At 43.7% G+C, this 27,655-nt stretch overlaps 1 protein-coding gene across 1 annotated transcript; it reads left to right on the top strand.

Annotated features, from left to right (window-relative positions):
* Positions 1–10,630: 10,630 nt before the first annotated feature.
* On the top strand, positions 10,631–17,633 carry LOC310876427 (protein unc-93 homolog A-like; the record flags this gene model as incomplete). The annotated part of the gene is made up of 8 exons (XM_083789958.1): positions 10,631–10,720; positions 12,842–13,023; positions 14,213–14,442; positions 14,645–14,764; positions 14,848–15,059; positions 15,606–15,735; positions 16,503–16,634; positions 17,296–17,633. The coding sequence occupies 8 exons, from the start codon at positions 10,631–10,633 to the stop codon at positions 17,631–17,633; spliced, it is 1,434 nt and encodes a 477-aa protein (XP_083646084.1).
* Positions 17,634–27,655: the final 10,022 nt, after the last annotated feature.

Here is a 27,655-nt window from a genome sequence, read left to right as displayed (position 1 = left end):
GGAGAATCCATTGCTGCTTTTCTCGGGAGGCTACTCCCCCGAAAGTGAAATGGCCTAGTCTCAAAGTCATTTTCCATAATTGTCGAAAACCATGAAAATTACATACTATACGACGTATAGTATGCCCTCCACCCCACTATTTGGAGCACGCTGAATCGTAATAGAGCACCGAAGTCCTGACGTAACTCGCTCATCCCGACGATTCCCCTGGTTCACGGAAGTAATTTCTCTATGGAGAATAACATGGGGTGATCTTAATATCGTCTACTATAAGCGTTGTGGTCCAAAAATAAACAAGCTGTCTCGGCGTTATTGTCAGGGAGGTGTCAATGTATCGTTTGCAACAGTCAGTCACTCATATATGATACAGTCTGCTTCTAGCGAAAATGTAACTAATTCAGCTCAGTAACATTAGTGTTTTCTCTCAGTCAGTTGATTCTTCATATCCATATGAGTGAAGCGGCCGGGGTGACATGTTTATTTTTCAAACACAGTTCTTATATGAGGCGATCTAAAATCGCCTCAATGGGGATTTCAATGCAACTAAACAAATACATGAACCTGGGGACTGACGCCCTCTACTGAAAGTGACGTCAGACTTCGGTGCTCTATACAGTCTATGTTGATTCTCTCTCCAGCCATCTATGGAGTGCTCTTCCCCAGAGACAAAGAGGCAGCGTTTGCCAACTACCGCATGTGGGAGTCTCTGGGTTTCGTCATCGCCTTCGCCTACAGCACCTTCATCTGCCTGGAGACCAAGCTGTACATCCTTCTGGCTGTGCTGCTGCTCACCGTGGTCACGTACCCCATCGTGGAATACGGGGAATACAAGAACCCCACGATGCCCATCGAACAGTTAGACCACATAAACCCTGCAGGTCACCAGGACTCGGACCATGAGGAGAAGGCCTACCATGAGAAGGCCTACCAGTCAGAAATGATAAGCAAGCACATCTTGGCTCAGACTAGTCTGTAGATTCCGTCTCGTAATCGTGATTGTTTGACTTTCTTTGTTTGAAGTGTAATGTCGTTGATGTCACTGAATGGTTAGCCGAGGAAAATTGTAGAGCCTTTTAAGTTATTCAGTTATCTTTTTAAGTTATTCTTTTGTGATGTTATAAAAATCGTGATATTTCAAAAAAGGACCAGCCGCCAAAACCACCAATTTCTCCTAAATACAATCCCACTAGAACAAACAAAAAACTATACCTACCTTGGCCTAAACGTACCCCACAACCCTGGCAGCCCCCACTTTGAAAACCACTGACTTAGATTTCCCTCGCATATACAGTTAGGTCACATACCAGACCTTGGCCTCTCGTTTTGAGGGCGACAACTGCCCACTGCACACTGCCATAATCTACTGTACATTTACAATGTAGGCATTATTAAACAGTTGCTCTTATCCAGGCTGACTCATCCAAACATCTCATCCAGTGACTCAGAATATAATTATGGCATGAGGAACTTTTGCCAACAAACCACACTTTGGTGCTATAAAGCAGTGGTTCCCAAACCTTTTCATGTCAAGGACCCCCAAATTGACACTTATTAGAGACCCCCCCCCCCCCCCCCCCCCCCATAAGAGAAGATTTTTACGGCTCTAGCAGTGATTCTCAACCCGTTTAATTTAAAGGACCCCCAGTTTGACATGCATATTAGTCTACCAAACCCCATTTAATTGCATTTCCGTCTCTGGGACCCCCCCCCCCAATTTATATTGTAAAATCAATGTTCATTAATTTAACTCTGAGAAAGTGGGTCCATTTGGTTTTTACAGACCCATAAGGGTGCATTTGGTTCCAAACTATCATTTAACTGGGGACCCCCTGGAACTCCCTCAAGGACCCCTGGGGGTCCCCGGACCCCACTTTGGGAACTCCTGCTATAAAGTAACTCGGCTGCCCGTGATTGTCTCATAGGTCATCATCACCAGTGTTTTGCACTGTACGGTATAGTATGGAGTATGAAGAAGAACCGCAAGCCGCTAGAGTCAATTCATAATATTTTGTCCCTTCCCCTTTATGGTGCACAAAGAAAAATAAAACTGTGAAATAAAATGCAATAAAAGCCACTAATATTGTAGTAGTCGGCTGTCCCCCCACATTCAAGTTCAGGGAGTTATAAGAAAACAGCAATGCCGTCACAATGGCAGGATATAATTAGCCTACACAACCTAAATGACTTATTGTGTTGTACAGTACTTGTCGTCACTGCGTGAGAGACACAGAGAGAAAAGTGCAAAACATACTCTCTCCCCATGCCTTCGGCCTGGTGGAGACAATGAATGATATGAAGATAGGTTGGAAATGGGTGATATGCTCCTTCAACAATATTGACTTCACCATAAGTGAAGATAAGGACCACTTCACCACTTTTCAACCTATCTTCATATAATAGGTCCTCACTAATAATCATGGTAAAATGGCACGATTTTTTTCTACTCAGTCTGTGTCTCATAGGAGGGCTGTGGGCAGTTAAGAAACCATCTTCCAGTGACATCATTAGGCAGATTATTTTTTACAAAAATGTTTAGATTTTCATTATCGTGAGAACGATGGCTTCCATTTTCGCATTGCAACTTCTCAGGACTAGAAAGCCTGCAGTTTTTATTAGCTTGTATTCTCCATCGATGATGTCACTGGAAGACGGTTTCTGAACTTCCCACAGCCCTCCTATGAGACACAGACAGAGTAGAAAGAAATTGCACCATTTTTTTCAAGATTATTAGTGAGGACCTATTATATGAAGATAGGTTGAAAAGTGGTGAAGTGGTCCTTTAACTAATAAGGCTGAGACTGAATGGACAACAACATCTACATCTGTGACTCGGTTGTTGTCTAGCACCATGGTGCTAGACAACTGCTGTAGGCCTCCTACCCACTGTTGGCTGGTTAGGACCTGTAGGCTGTAGGCCTCCTACCCACTGTTGGCTGGTTAGGACCTGTAGGCTGTAGGCCTACTACCCACTGTTGGCTGGTTAGGACCTGTAGGCTGTAGGCCTACTACCCACTGTTGGCTGGTTAGGACCTGTAGGCTGTAGGCCTCCTACCCCCTGTTGGCTGGTTAGGACTGTACATTTCCTTCCCCCTCCATGTTCGCAGCCCTCGGTTTAAAAGTAAATAAAGTAACGCCTCCCCCTTTCATTATGTGTAAATAAAAGAAGTATCCGATAATAATAATACAAAGTGATAAAAGTATACTTTCTTTTAGCATGACTCTAGGGTTGACACGTTCATTATTTTTACAATGAGTCGTCGTTAACTTTGCATTGTAAATGTGCGAGGCCACCAGTGTAAAGGAGGGTTTAAACGGCCTGTTTCATTGGGCTATAGTAGTACTGTGCTCCTCCTAGGTGTAAAGGAGGGTCTAAACAGCCTGTTTCATTGGGCTATAGTAGTACTGTGCTCCTCCTAGGTGTAAAGGAGGGTCTAAACGGCCTGTTTCATTGGGCTATAGTAGTACTGTGCTCCTCCTAGGTGTAAAGGAGGGTCTAAACGGCCTGTTTCATTGGGCTATAGTAGTACTGTGCTCCTCCTAGGTGTAAAGGAGGGTCTAAACGGCCTGTTTCATGGGGCTATAGTAGTACTGTGCTCCTCCTAGGTGTAAAGGAGGGTTTAAACGGCCTGTTTCATTGGGCTATAGTAGTACTGTGCTCCTCCTAGGTGTAAAGGAGGGTTTAAACGGCCTGTTTCATTGGGCTATAGTAGTACTGTGCTCCTCCTAGGTGTAAAGGAGGGTTTAAACGGCCTGTTTCATTGGGCTATAGTAGTACTGTGCTCCTCCTAGGTGTAAAGGAGGGTTTAAACGGCCTGTTTCATTGGGCTATAGTAGTACTGTGCTCCTCCTAGGTGTAAAGGAGGGTTTAAACGGCCTGTTTCATTGGGCTATAGTAGTACTGTGCTCCTCCTAGGTGTAAAGGAGGGTTTAAACGGCCTGTTTCATTGGGCTATAGTAGTACTGTGCTCCTCCTAGGTGTAAAGGAGGGTTTAAACGGCCTGTTTCATTGGGCTATAGTAGTACTGTGCTCCTCCTAGGTGTAAAGGAGGGTCTAAACGGCCTGTTTCATTGGGCTATAGTAGTACTGTGCTCCTCCTAGGTGTAAAGGAGGGTCTAAACGGCCTGTTTCATTGGGCTATAGTAGTACTGTGCTCCTCCTAGGTGTAAAGGAGGGTCTAAACGGCCTGTTTCATGGGGCTATAGTAGTACTGTGCTCCTCCTAGGTGTAAAGGAGGGTTTAAACGGCCTGTTTCATTGGGCTATAGTAGTACTGTGCTCCTCCTAGGTGTAAAGGAGGGTTTAAACGGCCTGTTTCATTGGGCTATAGTAGTACTGTGCTCCTCCTAGGTGTAAAGGAGGGTTTAAACGGCCTGTTTCATTGGGCTATAGTAGTACTGTGCTCCTCCTAGGTGTAAAGGAGGGTCTAAACGGCCTGTTTCATTGGGCTATAGTAGTACTGTGCTCCTCCTAGGTGTAAAGGAGGGTTTAAACGGCCTGTTTCATTGGGCTATAGTTAGGGGTGTCAAAAAAAATCGATTCGAATTAGAATCGCGATTCCCGTTATGAACGATTCAAAATCGATTCATAATTTCCAAAAATCGATTTTTTTATTATTATTTATTAATTATTATTATTATTATTATTATTATTATTTAGATTTTATTTCTGGTTAGTTACAGGAGTTTTCACTACATGGTGTTTATAATATGAAATGTAAGCTCACCCTAACCCTTACAGTAAACATCATGTCTTCAGTCATTTTCAAGTTAATCACTTCAGTTGACTGGAGTAGATTGTGATGAAATCCTATGTATTGAATCAAGAATCATTTTGAATAGAGAATAGTTTTGAATCTGGACAAAAAATCGATTTTGAATCGAATCGTGACCCCAAGAATCGGAATCGAATCGAATCGTGGGACACCCAAAGATTCACAGCCCTAGCTATAGTAGTACTGTGCTCCTCCTAGGTGTAAAGGAGGGTTTAAACGGCCTGTTTCATTGGGCTATAGTAGTACTGTGCTCATAGGAGGCCTTAAGTATGTTTCACCAGTTTCAATTGAAACGGGCCTCCACCCTCAGGGGGGTCTCAACAAAATAATGATGTCATAGGTATATGGGGGCCTCACATTTGGTCTTGAAACGGGCCTCCAGATGCCTAAGGCCGCCCCTGAGAACACACAAACACACCAAGCTGGCCATAGGGGGCGCTAGATCCCCTCAAAGAGCCAGAATGCAAAATGCTTGTCATTCAGCCTCACTTTGAGTTGCTCAGTGGACTGTCTCTCACACAGCGATATGGAGAAAAATATCACACCCGCGTGACGTGAGCGGCACTGTTATCACCATACATCACATTCCGTGCTCAGCCAGTCAGCTTGAGCACATTCCGCACACGTGTGCACGCACGCGCGCACACACACACACACACACACACACACACACACACACACACACACACACACACACACACACACACACACACACACACACAGCCTCAAAATACAACACAGCTCAGTGTTAGGGAACGCTGTAGCAATTTACAATTTAGGCATTTAGCAGACGCTCTTAATCCAGAGCGACTTACATTAAGCAAGAACAAAAAAGCATGGGAATACATCACATAAAAATAATTTATCATGAAACATGCGTAAGCTAAGAACTTAACAGTGGAATATCTACAATGAATCTATATTATAAACTATACATAATTATATACTATACTATGCTTTGCTATACGTGTGGAAGACCCATATACCCATAGATCCATAGACCCCAACGTAGCCGCAATGAAGTAATAAATATAGCAATAGAGTTCAAAGGGTGCAGATGAAGAACTGCACTAATTGACGTCGTTAAGACGTCAATTAGCAACAGTTTGTGTCGTGTGTGATTTCACACCAGAAGATATAAAATGAGATGCACCGTGTTGAAAATGACTGTAGACGTCGAGAGAGAGAAGACAGACAGACAGACAGACAGACAGACAGGGTGATGTTGTCTTGGACCGTTTCCAAAGCAGGAGGACCAAAGCGAGCCTCTCATGCTGCTGTAGCAGTGAGGAACAATCTGTATTCCTTTGGAGGCTGTGATGGATGGACCTTCAACAACATGGAACAGTTGGATGTCCATGTCTTCAACACAGTGTCTTTATGCTGGAAGAAGTTACCTCCAGTGGAACCAGGAAGAGGAGACGGTCACCTTGAGGTTCCATCCAAGCGCTTCGGCCACACAGCTGTGTTGGTTGAAGATACAGTCTACATCTGTGGAGGATACTGCAGTGGGGAGTACTACAATGAGCTTTATGCATTTGATGTTGACGCCCACAGATGGTTCCAACCCAGGGTTTCTGGGACTGTTCCAGGGGAGAGGTGCTACCACTCAGCCTGTGTGTTGGAGAAGGTCATGTTTATCCATGGAGGAAACACCAAGCTGACTGCATACACTAACTAGAAAAAGTGCCCTTCCGGGCACAGGTCTCCACCAGGTTATCCACAGATCCGTGCAGTTAGAGGTAAAAACACTTTTCGGCCAGTTATAGCGCCACCTTGAGGCTGAGTTGAAATTGTTCATGTGGCATTTCGTCCTCGGCCTAGTGGGAATGTGGGTGCACAATTTCACAGAAATCACGCGATGTGTTCATGATTTGCATCATTTTGTTTGAAACTGAGCACTCCTGTGAACTTTGGAAGCCAATCTTAACCAATCAGGATGGAGTCTGATAAATCTGAAAGACCCGTTTCGTTGAATGGCTCTAGAGAGACTGTGTACGAATTTGCGTGATGTTTGGACAAAATCTGTAGGTGTACTGTGCAAAAACTTGTTTTGCACAAAGCGGCCTCCTGGTGGCGCTATAACAGGCCGTTCTGGAAAGTTTGGGGCAGAGGTTCATGGTTGGCATCCAGGGAGTGTGTGTGCAAAATATGGCATCGACCGGGTTAACGGTGGCCGAGATTAGCTGTTCACGGACACACGGACACACGGACGGACGGACGGACACGCGGACGGACGGAGTGCAAAACATACTCTCCCCACATGCCTTCGGCCTGGTGGAGACAATGACATGTACAAGTTGGACACCAGCACAATGGTCTGGACTTCAATTAACACCAGAGGAACTCCACCTCCTGCTTCACACGGTCACTCTGCCACCATCGTCAGGAAGAATATGTTTGTGTTTGGGGGGAGGTCCCAGGGGGTCTACAACACCATCAGAGTGTTTGACACAGAGACCAACGACTGGCTGAATACACCTTCTGCACAACTTCTACCAGAAGGACGCTATTTTCATTCAGCATCTATCTACAATGGAGAGCTGTACATATTTGGTGGCTGGAACGGTAACCAGAACTTCAATGATGTGTGGAAATTCAGTCCAGAGACCTTCTCCTGGAAGAAGGTTGAGCCCAAGGGGAAAGGACCATGTCCAATGACTGGTATGTGCTGTTGCATTGTGAGAGATCGTATCATCCTCTTTGGAGGAAGCAAAGGATTACACACTATCTATGATGAGCTGTTCATCTTAGACTTGAGTCCCTGTCTTAAGACGTTATGTAAGCTAGAAGTTATTCAGTACGCTCTGGACCAATCAGAACTCCCACACGACATCAGGTGGGAACTGGCAGCCATGGCAACCAACGACAACAGACGACAACAACAACCGAGACCACATTCCAGACTAAGGAACAGCAGAAAGATCAAGAAATGATGGATCAACATCTCATCCCACCTGATGGTGAGCCACCTCTCAGCATCACTTACTGAGATTCAAACCTCAGGAGACTCCTTCTCTCCAGACAGGCTCTCTAACCATTCAGCTAGGCATCAAACAATGACAATTGTTCCGTCCAACACAATGCGGTGGAAACACAAACCTGTGTCTGTATGTTCCAAACTGAACACGGTGGAACTCTCTTTATTGTATATTTATTTCTATGATCTTTTTTTTTATTTAAAGAACCAAGCAGTCCTGAAAGGACTTGGTCCTTTATTGTTATTGTTAGTTTTTCTTTCCTTCTCCTTCTGCCAAAAAAATTATAATCGCGAAACTCGGCCTACAGAAAAAACAAAACACTTAAGGGCAACTGTGGCTCAAGAGGTAGATGATTCATTGGTCGGCGGTTCGAATCCCGGCTCCTCCTGTCTACATGTCGAAGTGTCCTTGGGCAAGACACTGAACCCCAAATTGCTCCCGATGTGCTGGTTGGTACCTTGCATGGCTTCCGCCGCAATCGGTGTATGAATGTGTGTGAATGGGAGAATATAATGCACAATCTATGTAAAGCGCTTTGGATAAAGGCGCTATATAAATGCACCATTTACCATTTTATCTGGCACACAGCAAGCTAAAAGGAATCAACACACCAGCACGCCAGAGACCAGAATACTTCAAACCCATACAAATAGTTAAAAATAGAACTACAAACGCATGTTGGAGATTAAACAACAGATAACAGCCAGCACCAGCAACTGTGTTTATTTAATCACATATGAAAAATGTGGCTTACAATATGTCGGAGAAACGAGTGAAACAATAGCTGCAAGGCTGAGACAACACAGATACAATGCAAAAAAGACAACTACAAGGATTGTTCAACATTACATGAAGCTCTAAAAGTATCTGGATTTCAACACAATCCCAACTGGACAGTATAGGACAAAGACGTTTTAATGAAAAACAGTGGATTAAGAACCTCAACACGGATTTTCCTGGAGGTTTAAACATGCCAAAATATTAGACAAGTTGTTTTGATTTTGTACCAAAACTCCACAGCATATACATGCTAAACACAATCAATCAACAATCAATGGAAATCAGACTTTGAATATAGGGGACAAATTAGCACATTCCACCTGGGACACGAAGCAAGAGTGTACAGTGGACTGAAGTCCCCTCAGTCAACCCACGCCACTCTTGGCCCTCTCTCTCGCTCACTGCCTTGCTCTCTCCCACAATGTTAATGCTAAGTTAGTAAAGTTACACCTATTCTATGTAAATAACATGGTAAAATGTGCAGCATTGGGAGGTAAAGGGGAGACACTTTAATTGTGAAGGGACGACAGGATGAGGAAAGGTGTTGTTGTTGCTAATTGTTGAGAGTAATGGCTGCGTGTGATATTGAACAGTCAAACTATTCGTATCAACATACGTCTGTATCAACAAAATAATGATGTCATAGGTATAATGGGGGCCTCATATTTGGTCTTGAAACGGGCCTCCAGATTCCTAAGGCCGCCCCTGACTGTGCTCCTCCTAGGTGTAAAGGAGGGTTTAAACGGCCTGTTTCATTGGGCTATAGTAGTACTGTGCTCCTCCTAGGTGTAAAGGAGGGTTTAAACGGCCTGTTTCATTGGGCTATAGTAGTACTGTGCTCCTCCTAGGTGTAAAGGAGGGTCTAAACGGCCTGTTTCATTGGGCTATAGTAGTACTGTGCTCCTCCTAGGTGTAAAGGAGGGTTTAAACGGCCTGTTTCATGGGGCTATAGTAGTACTGTGCTCCTCCTAGGTGTAAAGGAGGGTTTAAACGGCCTGTTTCATGGGGCTATAGTAGTACTGTGCTCCTCCTAGGTGTAAAGGAGGGTTTAAACGGCCTGTTTCATGGGGCTATAGTAGTACTGTGCTCCTCCTAGGCTACACAAAGAAAGAGAGGGGTCAGAAATGTGTTGCCCTCCAGTCACCACCCCTTAACACTGTATAGCCACATAGAAACACACCACACTGACACATTGTGCCGCGTCGCCACTGAATGTCATTGCACTGATTTATCACCGCGCTGCCGCAGAATGGCTTCCTTTATGTCCCCCATAGAAAGACCCGGAATGCTAGATGTCCCATTAATTGGCCAGTTTATTGTGCATTTGCATAGGGGGCATTGGTAATGATTAAGCAATACCACAGCCACACACACACTACAGCACAGTGACATGTTCATGCATGCACGCATGCACGCATGCACGCACACACACACACACACACACACACACACACACACACCAACAACTATGGCACGCTCCAATACAAATGAGTGAAAACGTCCACACTTGCCATCAGGACAAATGGAATGAGACCAATGAGAAGCCACAAAGGTCGTACAAACCACAGACACCCCTTGCACCAAATCTGTAGTTTCAGTGTTCTGTAGTTTCAGAGTTCTGTAGTTTCAGAGGTCTGTAGTTTCAGAGTTGCAACAGAAGGTGTCAGTGTAGTCATTGTCAATACACAGACACAAGCAGAGGGCTGTCCTGACAAACAGATGAAATCCAATTCCTTATACCACTCCTCTCTCTAACACACACACACACACACACACACACACGGTGACCCTTTGGTGTGGTTAGGGCTCTTTAATGGTTTATAAAGAAAAAAGATAAGGTTCATCTGCCTAACAACATAAAATAGAATATGGCACAACAGCAACAACAGATAGTCTGTGAACTTTGAACTCAAATATGGCCCATTTTGACTATATCAAAGACAGGCTTGTTTCCGCCAGAGAGAAGTTCCTTTGACTTGCTCTTGGATTAATTCTTGTTACTCTGAGAATATAGGCTACAGTAGATTATTATAACCACATTATACTTTATTTTTTTAAAGGTGAAGTTCCTTGTGGATTTACTAAAGGAAGCTAAAACATGTTCAACCGTAACTTAAAGAATGTGCTTGTGGTCTCCATTGGATTTCTGTCACTGTTTACAGCTTATGAAGGCCTGCAAAGTCTACAGGTAAGTTCACAAGTTGACTCAAACAGAGACGGGAGGTTCATTCAAGGTCAACTGTTGAACTATAGTCTAAAGTTGACAGCAGCAACTCAAACACGCAAACGGGCGTCTACATTATTACATTGGAGCTTGAACAAGTTACATTTTTGTAACAATTGCAAAAGTACATATATAATGGAATGTGAGTCACTTCACACGCACAGTAAAATCCAGAATTTTACTTCCGTTTGACTTACTTTTAGCTATTAATTTTTTTATTTGTTTCTAGCAAGACACCTGTTCAACATCTACATTCAACATTTATTGTAATATATTTTAGCCTAGAAGCTAGATCATACCTTGTTTTGTTGCTAAATTTGGAAATATAATTTATTATTTAAAAGTGTTTTACTCAGAATTAAGATTGTGTACGGGAAGAGAATCTTCATAGTTTATGTTTTGTCATGGTGAATCCAGTCAAATCAAAGCCATGGGTCATCTCTCTCAAAGTATATAGAACGAGCGACCCCCCTCGCCTCGTCCATTGAGTTTAATGGGACACTTATATATTTTAGAGGATTTAGAACACTTTCCTGCTGGGCGTCTTTATGTGTGTAATGTGTGGTTTTAGATATTTTAGATTTTAGCAGTGAACCCAGTGTCTCTGATGTCATGGACACTGGGCTCACTCACACACAGTAAAGGCCTATTCATAGTCTGGTTTTTCGGTGGTGAGGTGACCACCGCTCCGGTGGTGAGCTGACCACCGGCACTGAAATAACGAGCGGTGGTGAGTAAAAACAGAGAGAAGGGCTGGAGCGGTGGCGGTGGTTTGCTCTTCACCGCGGCTCGTGACGTCATGTTGTAGTTCGGTGGTCACCTAACCACCGACAAGACAGCCCTCCCCCTATCCACAAGGAGGAGCATTGCACCAAAGCATTATGGGAATTGTAGTCCAGGAAGTATGTGAGCCCAGTGTCCATGAGATCAGAGACACTGGGCTCACTGCTAAAATCTAAAATATCTAAAACCACATATTACACACATAAGGACCCCCAGGAAAGTGTTCTAAATCTTCTAAACGTCATTAACATATATTCTTTTGCAAAAAGGGGGAAGTGTCCCTGGGCCTTTAATGCAGTGGTTCCCAAAGTGGGGTCTGGGGACCCCCAGGGGTCCTTGAGGGAGTTCCATGTTCCCAGCTAAATTATAGTTTGGAACCAAATGGACCCTTACGGGTCTGTAACTCTGAGAGTGTACAAATGGAACGAAATGTACCCTAAACAGGTCCATTTGTCCACTCTCAGAGTTACATTAACATTGATTTTACAATAGAAATCGGGGGTCCCAGAGATAGGAATGCCATTAAATGGGGGTCCGTAGACTAATATGCATGTCAAACTGTGGGTCTTTGAAATTAAACGGGTTGAGAATCACTGCTAGAGCCGTAAAAATCTTTACGGCTTTACGGCTTTTCAAATTGGGGTAATCAGTGTCAATTTGGGGGTCCTTGACATGAAAAAGTGTGGGAACCACTGCTTTAATGGACAGGTAGCACCATCTTGTGAGGTTTTCAGCTATTACTTTCATTGGTGTGACGCCACCTATTCTTTCTATACCAAGTATGTATGAATCATTATTTTCTGAGGGGCTATGCCCAGCTTTCTGAGGGGCTATGCCCAGCTTTCTGAGGGGATATGCCTAGCTTTCTGAGGGGCTATGCCCAGCTTTCTGAGGGGCTATGCCCAGCTTTCTGAGGGGCTATGCCTAGCTTTCTGAGGGGCTATGCCCAGCTTTCTGAGGGGCTATGCCTAGCTTTCTGAGGGGCTATGCCCAGCTTTCTGGGTTTGGGTAAAGTGAAGACGGACAAGTGAGGACGCAAATTGTGATTGGCCAGAATGAGATGATGTATGATGATAAGAGCGCCCCTCATTTCACACGGGTGTGATTTCATTATTTATTTTTCCATGGGCAAAAGTGCAAACTAATTTCAGTCACAGGCAGCCATTGTTTGTTTACAGTGTTTAGCTGTTTACACAGACAATATATTGCTCTATTCCTGTACAATCAGAACAGATTCAGAACAGAACAGAAGCTGAGCGTTTAATGATCATCCATTACGTTGTGTGTGTCTCTCCTGCCCAGAGCAGTCTGAACGCGGAGGAGGGGATGGGGGTGGCGTCTCTGAGTGTCATCTATGCCTCCATGATCGTGGCCTCCATGTTCCTGCCCCCCATAATGATCAAGAACCTGGGCTGTAAGTGGACCATCGTGGTCAGCATGGCCTGCTATGTCTCCTACTCCTTTGGAAACCTCTATCCTGGATGGTGAGACACCACTCTCTGTCATGTTCCTCTCTCTGTCCTTCTCTTTGTCTAAAGCCCTAACCACACCAAAGGGTCTAGACGGTTTTAGCGTTGATATGTCCTGTTGCACGTTGACCCACGTTGTCCCAAGTAAGTTAATTGTTTCAAGTGATTCAACGCATGGAATTCAACGGCCCAAACCACACCAAAGGGTCACCATGCAACTCCTTGTAACCGTTTGGACCCAAGGAGTTGCATGGTGACCCTTTGGTGTGGTTAAAACGAGCTTAAAATCACGTAGAAGGAAGCTCTGCCAGGGTGCTTTCAGGCTTTCTCTGATATGATCTTAAGAATATATGCCACTTATATTAACTAATTTTGCGCCATTGTGTGGAAAACAAAATAATAATACATGGTATGCTTTGAACAATGGTCATCATCAGTGATCTCAAGTTGGAACACGTATAGATATAATCCTAACAAATGGAATAAGTTACTACTACTACTACTTTAGTATGTTAATACTTTATTCTAATAGCACATAGCGCAGCATGTTCACACATACTACAAAGATAGTGTTCTATTTCACCAACAGTCTGTTGGATTTTACAGTTGTATTGGAAATTACAGAGCCTGTGTATTATACAAATCACAGAGGCTCTAGATGGTCAATGACACGACCAGCACACATTTTAACATCCCATTTCTGCTCGGCGGCAGAAGCAGCAGCAGCAGCAATAAACAATAATATACCTAGTAGATCACAGGGGCTGTGCAGGTAGATCACATGACATGCCCCTGAAAAGGATAAAAATTACAATGTTTGGCATCTGCCACTTGAATTAAGGTGACCAATAAAGGGCCTGAAAAAGCTCAAACAATGCAATATTTTGTTGATGTGCAACGTCAGTAGCATTACAGATTATTCCATTTCTCCCCCTCTATTTCCAATTCCAAGTACCGGTACATTTGTCTTATATGTAATGCCACCTCCGATATTCCATATTTAAACTATTTTCAGCAATGGTATAACATACTTTTTTCAGCGGGTAGATCTTATTGACTGGTCATTTTGAAAGTAGCTATCAAGTAAAAAGAAAAAAAGCCCTGCTATAGATTAACCCTCAGCTTCAAATCATGTTCAAGTTCAACACATTGTCATGAATGAGTGCCTGTCCTCCTCCTCCTATATATATATATATATACGCAGGTACACACTCATCCCTACCTCTGTGATCCTGGGTTTGGGCGGATCGACTCTATGGTCGGCTAAATGTGCCTACCTGACCATCACTGGTAATCTACAGGCTGCCGAGGAGGGCAAGAAGGGTGCCGATGTCATCAACCAATACTTTGGCATGTTCTTCTTCATCTTCCAGTCCTCTGCAGTCTGGGGCAACCTCATGTCCTCCCTCATATTCCAACAGGATGCTACAATAGGTACACACGTAAAACACGCCTTTAGAATGAACGCAAATAGACAACAGCTACAAAATGTGATTCACCTCTTTGATTCACAAGATCCTTGTAAAGAAAGATTAATTACAGGGCAGTTGTTGTGTTACATTATCACTGTCTTAACATCCTCTGGACAGACTAGTAATTCATGGTTTTGACTAATTAAATGTATGTGGTCTTCCAGCCAACATCACAGACGAACAGTTGGAGCTCTGTGGAGCGGCTGTATGTGACATCCAGCCAAACGTCACCACCATCAAACCAGCACAAGAACTGGTCACGACGCTGGTCGCGGCCTACATCGGTAACATCATGATCATCTTATGCCTTTTATTTTGTCTCTTTCCAACGATCCATGTTCAAAGAAAACATCTCTCCTTGTTGTAGGCGTCGGGGTGCTGGCCATGATCATCGTGGCGGTGTTCCTGGACAACATTGACCAGAGCCAGGCGAGGGAGTTCCGTGGGAACCGGGAGCCGTTCTGCAGCACCTTCTTGGCCACATTCCGGCTGCTTAGAGACCGCCGGCTCCTCGTCCTCATCCCTCTCACCATGTACAATGGCTTTCAACAGAGCTTCCTCTCTGGCGAGTACACCAAGGTGAGGGGGAGCTTGTTAGGGCCCATTCATACTCCTATTTTAGAGGGTTCGGCGCTGTAGAGCCTACAATGTGACGTCATTTGGCTGGGTACCGTCCTAAAGTCGGCTCTTTGGTGCTACTGAAAGTTTCAGACGAGCCAAAATCATTTCGGCACTACAGCGCCGAAACGGTGGTAAAATAGGAGTATGAATCGGCCCTTAATGTTTCCGTGTGATGTGGAAAATGTTGAAAAAACAGAGCATGTTTTCGAGGCTTGTTCAACACCCATTTTGGGCAGGAACCCCCTTTTGGTGCATATATGTAGGCTACATTAGCTTTTGAAAAATAGCAGATCTACAAGCTCGTAGCGTGGCTGGAGTGCCGCACTACGAGCTTGTAGGTCTGCTATTTATTTTGTTTATCCTGAAAATGTGGTGCAAATCTTTGAATATATATTATTTCAGAGCGAACGTTTTTAACTCAAAACCTTGCTTCTTTTGGGGAGTCCCTGGAACAGCATATTTTCAGATGGGGGTCGGCATAAAATGTCTTTGTTTCCATTACAGAACTATGCCACGTGTGCACTGGGCATCCATTTTGTTGGCTATGTGATGATCTGCTTCGGGGCTTGCAATTCACTGTCCTCCATTGTCTTTGTCTCCATGTACACTGGCCGAGCCCCTTTCTTCCTGCTAGGTAAAGTTCATGGATAAAAGATACCTTTAAGAGTGTAAACGAGGCTAATCTATAGAGCTATGCATAGTTGAGAATGCTCTGCTATGTTTCAGCTAGATTCATTATTAACCGGTCATCATATCGGTATCAGCAATATCAAGAAAAACAACAAAAATGGTTGTACCCTGCCCTTTTTTTCCTCTTTCTAATTATCTGTTCGGCCCAAAAAAGGTGTTTATTGTCACGAGTTGTCACCTGCTGAGTTGGCTTTGTCCGAAGCTTTAAAGGTCTTTAAATAAATACTAGGGTAGGTACCCTCACAAAAACATGCAGTAATCCTGGTCTCTAAACTGCCTCCCCCTGGCCAGCCAGGGCGCCTGATGGAGGGGAAAGGAACTGGTTGGAATAACGTGTTCCTTCCACTCGTTACGTCCAACCAGGGAAACTCCCCAGGTGTAAGGTATCAGGTGTAAAGGAGCAACTTGGACACTCGGGCATGAAGGAAGCATGAGTTCAAGTCCGTTGCTCTCCCCAGGTTGGCGGAGGGTGTGTAGAGCCCAGGATCACATTAGATAATTGACACAGGGGTGAAAAATAGGTTACAAAATCGTGGGGTAAAAATAATAAAAATAAATAAATAACTTTTTGAAACGCCTTCGCAGGGGGGATTATAAGTTGTAGTATAAATTTAAAGACATTTTGTATAGTTAAGACTTCCGATCTGAATCACACTCACCCTCATTCAACGAGCAGTGAGGTTTCTCAATGCCACGTCTCTCCATTCGCAGCGGCGGCCATTAACTTCTCCTGCATCATAGCCTTGCTGTACTGGAGGCCTCATCCCGACCAGCTGCCCGTCTTCTTCGTGTTCCCGGGGCTGTGGGGCATGGCAGACGCTGTGTGGCAAACACAGATCAACTGTGAGAATAAAACTAAATCCCTCGGATGATAAATGCTCATATAGTTTAGATCAATTTCATATCAAGGCCCATTGTTCATTCCCCATTTGAGCCACGGATAGACCACCATTTATTTCATGACATTTTAGCCTCTCAGACCCAAAACGAAAGAATATTTAGTCGTCGTTGATTAAAATAACAGTTCTACATTCTCGTGTAGACGTCTTGTAAATTAAGTAATGCAGATGTTTAACAATAATGTAACTCTTGAGAGCGTAAAATGAAACGGGTCCATTTTGGTTTCATTTTATGCTCTCAAGAGTTAAAAGATCTATCGGGTTCCACTTGGTTACCAACTCTCCATCATTTAGCTGGGGACCACCTGGGACCCCCTCAAGAACTACTGGTTTAGATAGAATTATTTATAGGACAGTGTCAAAATAAACAGCAGCACATCTCTATAACTGACCAGATGGTTCATCAATGGCGTTAATTATGGCCATCGGTTTACTTCCAGACAGAGAGCAGTGTTTCATCTCGTTACCCCGATCTTTACTCTCAACTTACCAACCGTTTCTCTCTCCCATCTAAAGAAGAAAACACATCGACTTAAAAAGGCTAAATGTATTAGTTTTTATATTATATTATGATCCTATTATGTTGATTCTCTCTCTCTCTCCAGCCATCTATGGAGTGCTCTTCCCCAGAGACAAAGAGGCAGCGTTTGCCAACTACCGCATGTGGGAGTCTCTGGGTTTCGTCATCGCCTTCGCCTACAGCACCTTCATCTGCCTGGAGACCAAGCTGTACATCCTTCTGGCTGTGCTGCTGCTCACCGTGGTCACGTACCCCATCGTGGAATACGGGGAATACAAGAACCCCACGATGCCCATCGAACAGTTAGACCACATAAACCCTGCAGGCCACCAGGACTCGGACCATGAGGAGAAGGCCTACCATGAGAAGGCCTACCAGTCAGAAATGACAAGCAAGCACATTTTGGCTCAGACTAGTCTGTAGATTCCGTCTCGTAATCGTGATTGTTTGACTTTCTTTGTTTGAAGTGTAATGTCGTTGATGTCACTGAATGGTTAGCAGAGGAAAATTGTAGAGCCTTTTAAGTTATTCAGTTATCTTTTTAAGTTATTCTTTTGTGATGTTATAAAAATCGTGATATTTCAAAAAAGGACCAGCCGCCAAAACCACCAATTTCTCCTAAATACAATCCCACTAGAACAAACAAAAAACTATACCTACCTTGGCCTAAACGTACCCCACAACCCTGGCAGCCCCCACTTTGAAAACCACTGACTTAGATTTCCCTCGCATATACAGTAAGGTCACATACCAGACCTTGGCCTCTCGTTTTGAGGGCGACAACGTGGCACACTCTTTGACAGGGGGGCGGGGGCATTCGAGCATGGGGCTAAATATGTATTTTTTAACACAATTTCATGGTGATTTATTTTTTTATGGTTTACTATAGTCCTATTAAACCCCAGGAAATTACATCTGGCCACAGAAGATCACAGGATCTACTGAATGTGAAGGTAGCCTACTGGGGGAAGGCTTATACTGTGTGTCATAGGCTCAATATGTCAGTTTGTCACATTCAATAGATCCCGTGATCTTTTGTGGCCATATGAAATTTCCTGGCGTTTATTAGGACTATAGTAAACCATTAAAAAATAAATCACCATGAAATTGTGTTAAATACATATTTAGCCCCATGCTCGAATGCCCCCGCCCCCCTGTCAAAAACTGCTAAAATCCCTGAAACGAAAGAAAGCAGCAAATGAAAGAAAATGAACACTCACCTTTTAGTTTCTCTAATAACAACCTAAAACATGAACCTTGGTTGAAAAAAACTAAAGTTGTCCTTTAAGTACCAGGTCTTATTCCCTAACTTGAGTAAACTAAAGACCTGGAGGTGTGATCAATGCTCTTTGGCTATTCTGAGTGGCCAAAGAGCATTGATCACGCCTCCAGGTCTTTAGTTTACTCAAGTTAGGGAATAAGACCTGGTACTTAAGACACGCAAATTACAGCTCTATGACTCTCCGACATATCTTCATAAAACCCAAAAAATCTGGCTTCGGTGTGGCTCTATTTATGGTGAGACTGTGTGAGGCATGACAGACAGCAGCAGACTGTCTGTCACATGACATAGGCCTACAGCATGGGTGGGAAACTTTGACGATGGAGAGGGCCACTATTATTTCCACACTCACCCCAGAGGGGCCACTATAGTTCCACACTCACCCCAGAGGGGTCACTATTATGTCCACACTCACCGCAGAGGGGTCACTATTATGTCCACACTCACCCCAGAGGGGCCACTATAGTTCCACACTCACCCCAGAGGGGTCACTATTATGTCCACACTCACCCCAGAGGGGTCACTATTATGTCCACACTCACCCCAGAGGGGCCACTATAGTTCCACACTCACCCCAGAGGGGTCACTATTATGTCCACACTCACCCCAGAGGGGTCACTATTATGTCCACACTCACCCCAGAGGGGTCACTATTATGTCCACACTCACCCCAGAGGGCCACTATTATGTCCACACTCACCCCAGAGGGGCCACATTGCACATGGTAGTGTTGTAGCAAACATAGCTAATCTACAATCTCTCAAAACGCGGCGCAGCGTCGACACATTTTGAGCTTGTAGATCGGCTATTTTTGCTATAATTTGAATTGAAATCCTTGATAATCTTTCGCTATTTTTGAATTGATCACCCCGGCTGGGTCACCTGAGTGAGGGCTATGATGTTGGGAGACCCGAAACCCGATGACCTTGGGATACATCACTGAGGATACGTCCCAGGTGCATCCATCCATGTATATGTATGTATTTTGTTTTAGAATTGGAATCCTGAAAAGTAAATTTAGTATTTAATTTCAAAAGCCTTTAATTATATAAATGTGACATGCGACTAAAACCTATGATGTGTGATGTGTAACTGAAAAAGTTGAGCCAAACGAAGTGTAAATCAGACTTGTGCCAGGATACTAGAATCAGGGGTGGAAAGAGTAGGTCAACCAGATGTTTTCTCTAGAAGTAAATGTTACTTCACTTCAGGTGGTGCTCTGGTCCATAGCCCTGATGTCCTAGAGCTATGGACCAGAGCTATAGTAGGCTACCTATTCGTTAAACATGAACATGTCTTTGCAGCCCTGTAGAATGTACAGTATAAGCTATAGCCTGGCATGAGTCAGACAGTGACTATAGCTGGTGAAAATAGGCCAACATTCAGCAAAATCGTAGACCTTGTATGTAAATCCTCTACGCCAGTGGTTTTCAACCCCTTTCATGTTTTGTTTTGTATTCTGATCTTTTGTTGTTTTCTTTTGATGTAAAGCACTTTGTGACTTTGTCTAGAAATGTGCTATATAAATAAATTTGTTATCATTATCATTTCATATCGAGGACCATTATTTAATCTGCATGCATTTGAGCCACGGACCACCATTTTAATGAGATTTAGCCTCACAGACCCAAAACAAAACTAAATTATATTTTGGTATCGTTGGATGAGATTTTAGTCCACAATTCCATGCTGTATTGATGTTGGTACCAGAGTAGAGATAACATTGATTGAAATAACAATTCTTCTACATTCTGAAATTGTGTAGACTTCTTGTGAATTAAGTGATGCCCGATGTGGCTCTAATAATACTACTAATAATGTAACTCTGTGGACTCCGTACGGGTCCATTTGGTTTTATTTTATGCTCTCAAGAGTTGAAGATCTGCAAGCCAACTCTCCATCATTTAGCTGGGGACCACTTGGAACCCCCTCAGGGACCACTTTGAAACCCCCTCAGGGACCACTTTGAAACCCCCTCAGGGACCACTTTGAACCCCCTCAGGGCCCACTTTGAAACCCCCTCAGGGACCACTTTGAACCCCCTCAGGGACCACTTTGAAACCCACTCAGGGACCACTTTGAAACCCCCTCAGGGACCACTTTGAAACCCCCTCAGGGACCACTTTGAAACCCCCTCAGGGACCACTTTGAAACCCACTCAGGGACCACTTTGAAACCCCCTCAGGGACCACTTTGAAACCCCCTCAGGGACCACTTTGAAACCCCCTCAGGGACCACTTTGAAACCCCCTCAGGGACCACTTTGAAACCCCCTCAGGGACCACTTTGAAACCCCCTCAGGGCCCACTTTGAAACCCCCTCAGGGCCCACTTTGAAACCCCCTCAGGGCCCACTTTGAAACCCCCTCAGGGCCCACTTTGAAACCCCCTCAGGGCCCACTTTGAAACCCCCTCAGGGCCCACTTTGAAACCCCCTCAGGGCCCACTTTGAAACCCCCTCAGGGACCACTTTGAAACCCCCTCAGGGACCACTTTGAAACCCCCTCAGGGCCCACTTTGAAACCCCCTCAGGGCCCACTTTGAAACCCCCTCAGGGCCCACTTTGAAACCCTCTCAGGGCCGACTTTGAAACCCCCTCAGGGCCCACTTTGAAACCCCCGCAGGGCCCACTTTGAAACCCCCGCAGGGCCCACTTTGAAACCCCCTCAGGGCCCACTTTGAAAGCCCCTCAGGGCCCACTTTGAAACCCCCTCAGGGACCACTTTGAAACCCCCTCAGGGCCCACTTTGAAACCCCCTCAGGGACCACTTTGAAACCCCCTCAGGGACCACTTTGAAACCCCCTCAGGGCCCACTTTGAAACCCCCTCAGGGCCCACTTTGAAACCCCCTCAGGGCCCACTTTGAAACCCCCTCAGGGCCCACTTTGAAACCCCCTCAGGGCCCACTTTGAAACCCCCTCAGGGACCACTTTGAAACCCCCTCAGGGACCACTTTGAAACCCCCTCAGGGACCACTTTGAAACCCCCTCAGGGACCACTTTGAAACCCCCTCGGACAGGATGTGTTAAGATTGATTCCTTGAGGGTCTCTGAAATGCTCTCATCAGTCCAGCATACTTTATGTGGGATCCTGCAAGACTGCTGCTGTAGCTTAAAGCCATGCAGTTATCGCCAGATATATGTGACCATACCATTAACATCCTATCTTATATAAGGCAAAATTATCCAAATGTCATTATAGCTTTAAGTAGCATGTGACGTGTCAAACTGACCAAATTACAAGCACACAGAACTGGTACATTATAAAAGCTTTAGAATATCTGGTGCCATCAGTGGCGTGCACAGATAGACACTAGGGGGTGCTAGAGCACCTTTTGGCAATTTTGCTCTTAAAAAGAAATAAAATGTTTTTTTTTTCTTCAAATCTTGATAAAAAAATGCTTCTACTATATTATTTAGGCCCCCACAATCTAAAGCTATGTTTCTATATGTCAGTGGTTCTTCGATTAAAGAAAAATAGCAGACCTACAAGCTCGTAGCGCGCCACTCGGTGGCGCGCTATGAGCTTGTAGATCTGCTATTTTTCAATAGCTAAAGCACCAAAATGGGTTCCCGGCCCAAAATGCGCTGCACAAGGTGCCCTTTTTTTCACTTGAGCACCTGCCCCTCTAAATGTCTGTGCACGCCACTGGGTGCCATGGCCATATAGCGCTTTCCCAAGAGCATCATCAGTCCACATAAAGTGTGCTGGACTGATGATGAGAGCATTTCAGAGACCCTCAAGGAATCAATCTGAATTCTGCAGGGATAGAGCAGTGGTGTTTTGTTTTGTTGTTTTTGTTCTTTTTTGTCTTGTTCCTGTTAACTGTATTGTCCTGGTTATGTTTGTTTTTGTTTTGTTTTCTTGTTTTTTCCCCCCTTCTGTTTGCTTTGTTGTATTATTTTACCTATGAAAGCCATTTATCTGTTAGAAGGGTAGGCACTATAAGCTTAGGCTTCAGCCTACACCTTTTTGGTCAATGTTTCTTTTGCAAAAAAAAAGCAGGCACTGTATTGATTTGTTATAATGATCAAAATAAATAAATAAACTCTACTAGCTCAAACGCTTTACAAAGGTTCATTGGGAGGTGAAGCGGCGAACAGTCGACGCAAGCGTCCTCACTTCCCACATTCACACACCGACGGTGGCGAGCTCACACCGACCACCGTCCACATGTGGACAGGAGGAGGAGCCGGGATTCGAACCGCCGACCCAGGGATCATTGGACGACCTGGTATAGCACTTCTGGTATATGGTCCTTTAACCCATTATTTTTTTTTTTCTAAATCAAAGATTTGAGGCACATTTTAACGATTTTTCAAAAATAGCAGACCTACAAGGTCGTAGCGCGCCACTCGGTGGCGTGGCGCGCTATGAGCTTGTAGATCTGCTAATTTTCAATAGCTAAATTATAACAATGTTTAAAACACCAAAAGGGGTTCCTGGCACAAAAATGGGTTAAGTTTGGGGTTGAAGGTTAACTTTTTGTGCTGGAGAGATCAACAGCCAATTAAGGTCATAATCAAGGTCAAGATCGAAATGACATAATGATGATTACCCTGCTAGAGTATCTTCGCGCTATATACAGTAACTATATATAAGTCCCAGATATTATTATTATTATTCATTTGAACACAGTATTTTGCGTTGAACAAATTTGTTTAGAAATCCATGTCATACATCTCCCCACTAGCTAAAGAGTGCTGGTTTACGCCCCAAAAATAGCTGATCTACAGCGCTGCGACGCGGTGAGAGCTTGTAGATCTGCTATTGTTTGCTATTTTTGTCCAAAAGTGCCCTCTTAACGGGATTTCAGCCCCTGCCCCTCTAACACTTTATATATGATGAATTCCTGTTCTGTTCTTTGACTACATAGAAGTGTCTATTTGTATGTCTCTAAATGTTTTGATGAATTGAACAATGTGGACCTGTTGTAAACAAGTGTAATGCTTAATTGGGTCGTCCACTCACAGTTAACAGTCTTTGTATTGAGTTCGTGCTTGAAATGTACTGTAATTCTACAAACTGTTAATAAATATTTCAATAAAAAAAAAAAAAACACTCTCTGCACGTCACTGTGTGCACGTGTGCGTACGTACGTGCGTGTGTGTTTATGTTGACAAAGAAAGACTGGCCCATATATAGTGTGAAGGCCTCACTAGCTGAGGATGCCGGCTATCCCACCAGCTAAACATCTCCCAACAAACTCCACAGAGAAGGTGTTGTCTTTATGAAGTTTCACTGGTCAATTTGTGAAACAACAAAATACAAACATTTCCAAATGACTGTTACAATATGGAAAGCATATGTGTCAAACAAACAGTACAAATCACTTATCTCTTAAGCTGGTTGTAAAATACATCTGTACGAATGCAATTAACAAGAAACAACATAAAATAACCTGCCATCATAAACGTATTACTCACAACATTGCTTTTAGCCCAAGAGAAGACACAAGCAGCAGTACACATGGAGCTGAAGACATCTGACTGACTGCAGGCAGCACAGCTGAAATATATGTTGTATATCTAATTGCAAGCACAAGGCAAACATGAAAATAAGAAACCCTGGGGTACCACAGGGTGGTGCTATTTCACAGAATAGTTAAACATGACCACTACTTCACTTGTCCTGGAGGCTGGTAATGTGAGGCTAACAGGCCTAATAGATGCCCAGCTCCCTCAGTGGATTTGACTGATGCTTTTGACTGATGCTCAGTCCCAGGAGAACACCACCCTGTCCGTCTAATTAAACTGTCAGTGCTAATAGAGGGCTAATGTCAGAGAGTATTGGACTGAAAACACTGTACATGTTATACGTTCTAGAGCTGCGACTATAGGTTCCACAATCAATGAGTTTTGAAATTAGTGCAGGCGCTGATTTCAAATAATTGTGCAAATAAGCTAAGAGTGTTTTTGGCTGACTGTAGTGTGTGTGTGTGTGTGTGTGTGTGTGTGTGTGTGTGTGTGTTCTTGGATGAATGAATGAATGAATGAATGAACATTCTGTGATCTCTCATAAATAAAATAAGGGGCCATTAATAGTTAATATAATAATAATAATAAAACTTTATTTGTATAGCACCTTTCATGACATGAAATGCAGCTCAAAGTGCTTTACAGAACAATGGAGAATAAAAGAAAAGCAAGGCAACGACAGTAATGCAATACAGTGAGGACATGAATAACAAAAACTAAAAAACTAAAATAAAAAACTAAAATAAAATAAAAGATCAATTAAAAGCAATGTTGTAGAAGTGGGTCTTGAGCTGAGCTTTAAAAATGTCTACAGAGTCTGCCTGACGAAGGTACAGAGGGAGCTTGTTCCATGCCGACGGCCCGTAGAAGCAAAAAGCTGCTTCCCCGTATTTTTTTGTTGCCATTTTTTTAGGCAAAGCGAGCAGGCCAGCAGTGGAAGACCTTAGGGGGCGGTTTGGGACATATTTAGGCAGGCAGTCATGTAGGTAGGAAGGTGCGAGACCATTGAGAGCTTTATAGACAAGTAAAATAATTTTAAAATCAATCCTAAAAACAACCGAAAGCCAGTGCAGTGATGCCAAAACTGGAGTAATATGTTCTCTCTCATTTTAGTTCTAGTTAAAACTCTGGCTGCTGCATTTAGGAGTTGTAATCTGTCAGTTGTTTTCTAAGACAGAGACAGAGAGGGAGAGATAGAGTGTTGTGTGTTGTGTGTGTGTGTGTGTGTGTGTGTGTGTGTGTGTGTGTGTGTGTGTGTGTGTGTGTGTGTGTGTGTGTGTGTGTGTGTGTGTGTGTGTGTGTGTGTGTGTGTGTGTGTGTGTGTGTGTGTGTGTGTGTGTGTGTGCGTGCGAGCATGCGTGTAATGTTCTCCATCTCATACCTGAGCTGAATGTCAAGGCCGGACTATGGTCACTGGAGCAGTTGCCATTGATAGCCTTAACGCATACAGTGTAGGACTGTAGGTGGTGCCACACATGATGCTTGTAAGAGTACAATGGAGTTCAGAGGACAGGCAGGTGACATTGTCTTGACTACTTGAGGCAGAAACATAGTACTGTACTGTTCCTTTGTGGCCAGACCAGGACACAACAGCACTGTTGCTGATACATTCAGGAGCTACAGAGATGTTGGTAGCAACACATGGCACTACAAAGAGAAGACAATTCCAAAGTTAAGCATGATTAAAGCCATAATGTGATGAGCTAAGAAGAAAAAAATCAACTGGGCTTCAAGATATAATGGAGCAAAATGTAAATAACCATGATTAGAATCTCAAAATTAATAAAGAGAAATGGAACTAGGTATTTCTTGGTTCCTCCCTTTACTCAATTGTGCATTCCATATCCCGATTTTAAGTCATTCAATTGAATTAAGTTGAGTCCCACAGAGAAAAGTACCTAACGCTTCAAAATCAGAATTACGGTGCCTTTGGTGAACATCTTCTCACCTGTTTTCAGATACACAGCTGAACTTGGTTGACTGTGACAACCTCTGTCCACAGCTACAACAGTGACAGAGTAGTTTTCACCACAGTCTAGATCAGTGAAAGAGCAGGAGTTTGCATTGCCTGAGTCACAGGTGTAGATGTCTCCATCATGTGTTGTTGCTGTTGCTATGTACATGTCTGTTCCTCTGTCAGGGGACCAGGACACGTTGCTAACTCCGCATAATGTAGAAACAGAAATATTACTAGGTGGGCAGGGACCTGGAGACATAAGAGGTAAGAAATGGAGAAAAATAAAAGTTTATTCTCTTTCATGTTGTGTTGAATATTATAATTAGTCTAATAGTACATCGTTTTTAGATTTAAGGTCTTGTTCCCGCTCTGTACCTGCCATCAACCGATAAGGAATGCTGGGATTCCCAGCACATGAGTCAGAATATGGTGTCACTGTGATGGTGAAGTTCTGGCCACAGTGCATGTTGGGTATCTGACAGCTGGTACTGTTGTTGTTGCAGTCATGTACTTGTCCATCCTGGCCCACCGCTATCACATTGTAAGCTGTGGCACTGGGGCTTCCTACCCAGGTCAGTGAGGTCACATGGGTTGAGTTGGGACACACCAGACTGGCAGTAACATTATATGGAGCACATGGGGCTGGGAAGAGATAGAAAAAGAGTGAGAAAGTTAATCAGAATCATACTTTTTGTCACATCACAGGTTTACAAGAAGTGTGTGCATGCGCACATGTGTGTGTGTGTGTGTGTGTGTGTGTGTGTGTGTGTGTGTGTGTGTGTGATAAAGACAGAATGCTTTTTCACTTATCCTCTTGAGCCACACATGTTTGTTTGTTTTTCCTGTTCTGTTTGGCATAACCTCATTTCATACTCAGTATTCCCACATGTCAGTATTCAGTCATTATCAACAGTTTGCTAACTATGCATGCCGGCTAAGTTAGCAATCAGTTGATCTTGACTTCTACCGTATGTATATATTCATTCATTTCATTTCATCATTTGGACAGAGACAATTGGTTGGTCAAACATACTTTTATTCCTTTCAAAGTCCAACAGTTTGACAACATAGTAATGATAACTCAAACACCCACTACTCACACCATCCTCATTTCCTGGTCAAAGTTTCACAAAAGATTCACTACTGAATCCACTGCTCCTTTTATAGGTGGAGGATTCAATTGGGTTGCACCATGTTGCAGGGGTGCATGTGCCGGGTAATACATACTATTTAGTATGATTACAACGAGACGGGTTGTTTAAGACCTGGTTTGTTGATTACTTTGATATCGACAAATATACTGTAAATGTTGGGAAATGTTTTCTGTGTTGCTTGTTCACTAGATTTGTAAGTGAATGCTTTGGGGAAACCTGTCTCTAGACAGATGGTATGGGCCAATAGTCAGAGGCCTGGGTTTGACTTCATGTAGTCAGTCCATGGGGAGACATGGAAGGAGGGGGCACAATGCGGGAAGCTCTGCCCTAGGACAGTGTAGGGACTGGTAAATGTCCACACTGGATGCTTGAATTTAAGCTTGTAATTTAATTTTGTTATTTTAATGAGGCATTTTTTTGGAACATTATTTTTGGAAACCTTTGAAATAAACCTTTGGCAACGATGGAGATCTTTTGGTATGTCATTTTTCTGTGCACCTAGCCCTCATCAAACGGACTCATTTACACATGGTGGCAGTGGTGGGATGAGTGGCAGTCAAGGGTGACAGAAACCAAC

Source organism: Protomyctophum parallelum (assembly GCF_964188405.1).
Source record: "Protomyctophum parallelum genome assembly, chromosome: 19".
NCBI classification, from domain to species: Eukaryota; Metazoa; Chordata; class Actinopteri; order Myctophiformes; family Myctophidae; genus Protomyctophum; species Protomyctophum parallelum.
Note: the sequence above shows the minus strand (reverse complement) of the source record. Positions and strands in the feature narration are given on the sequence as shown.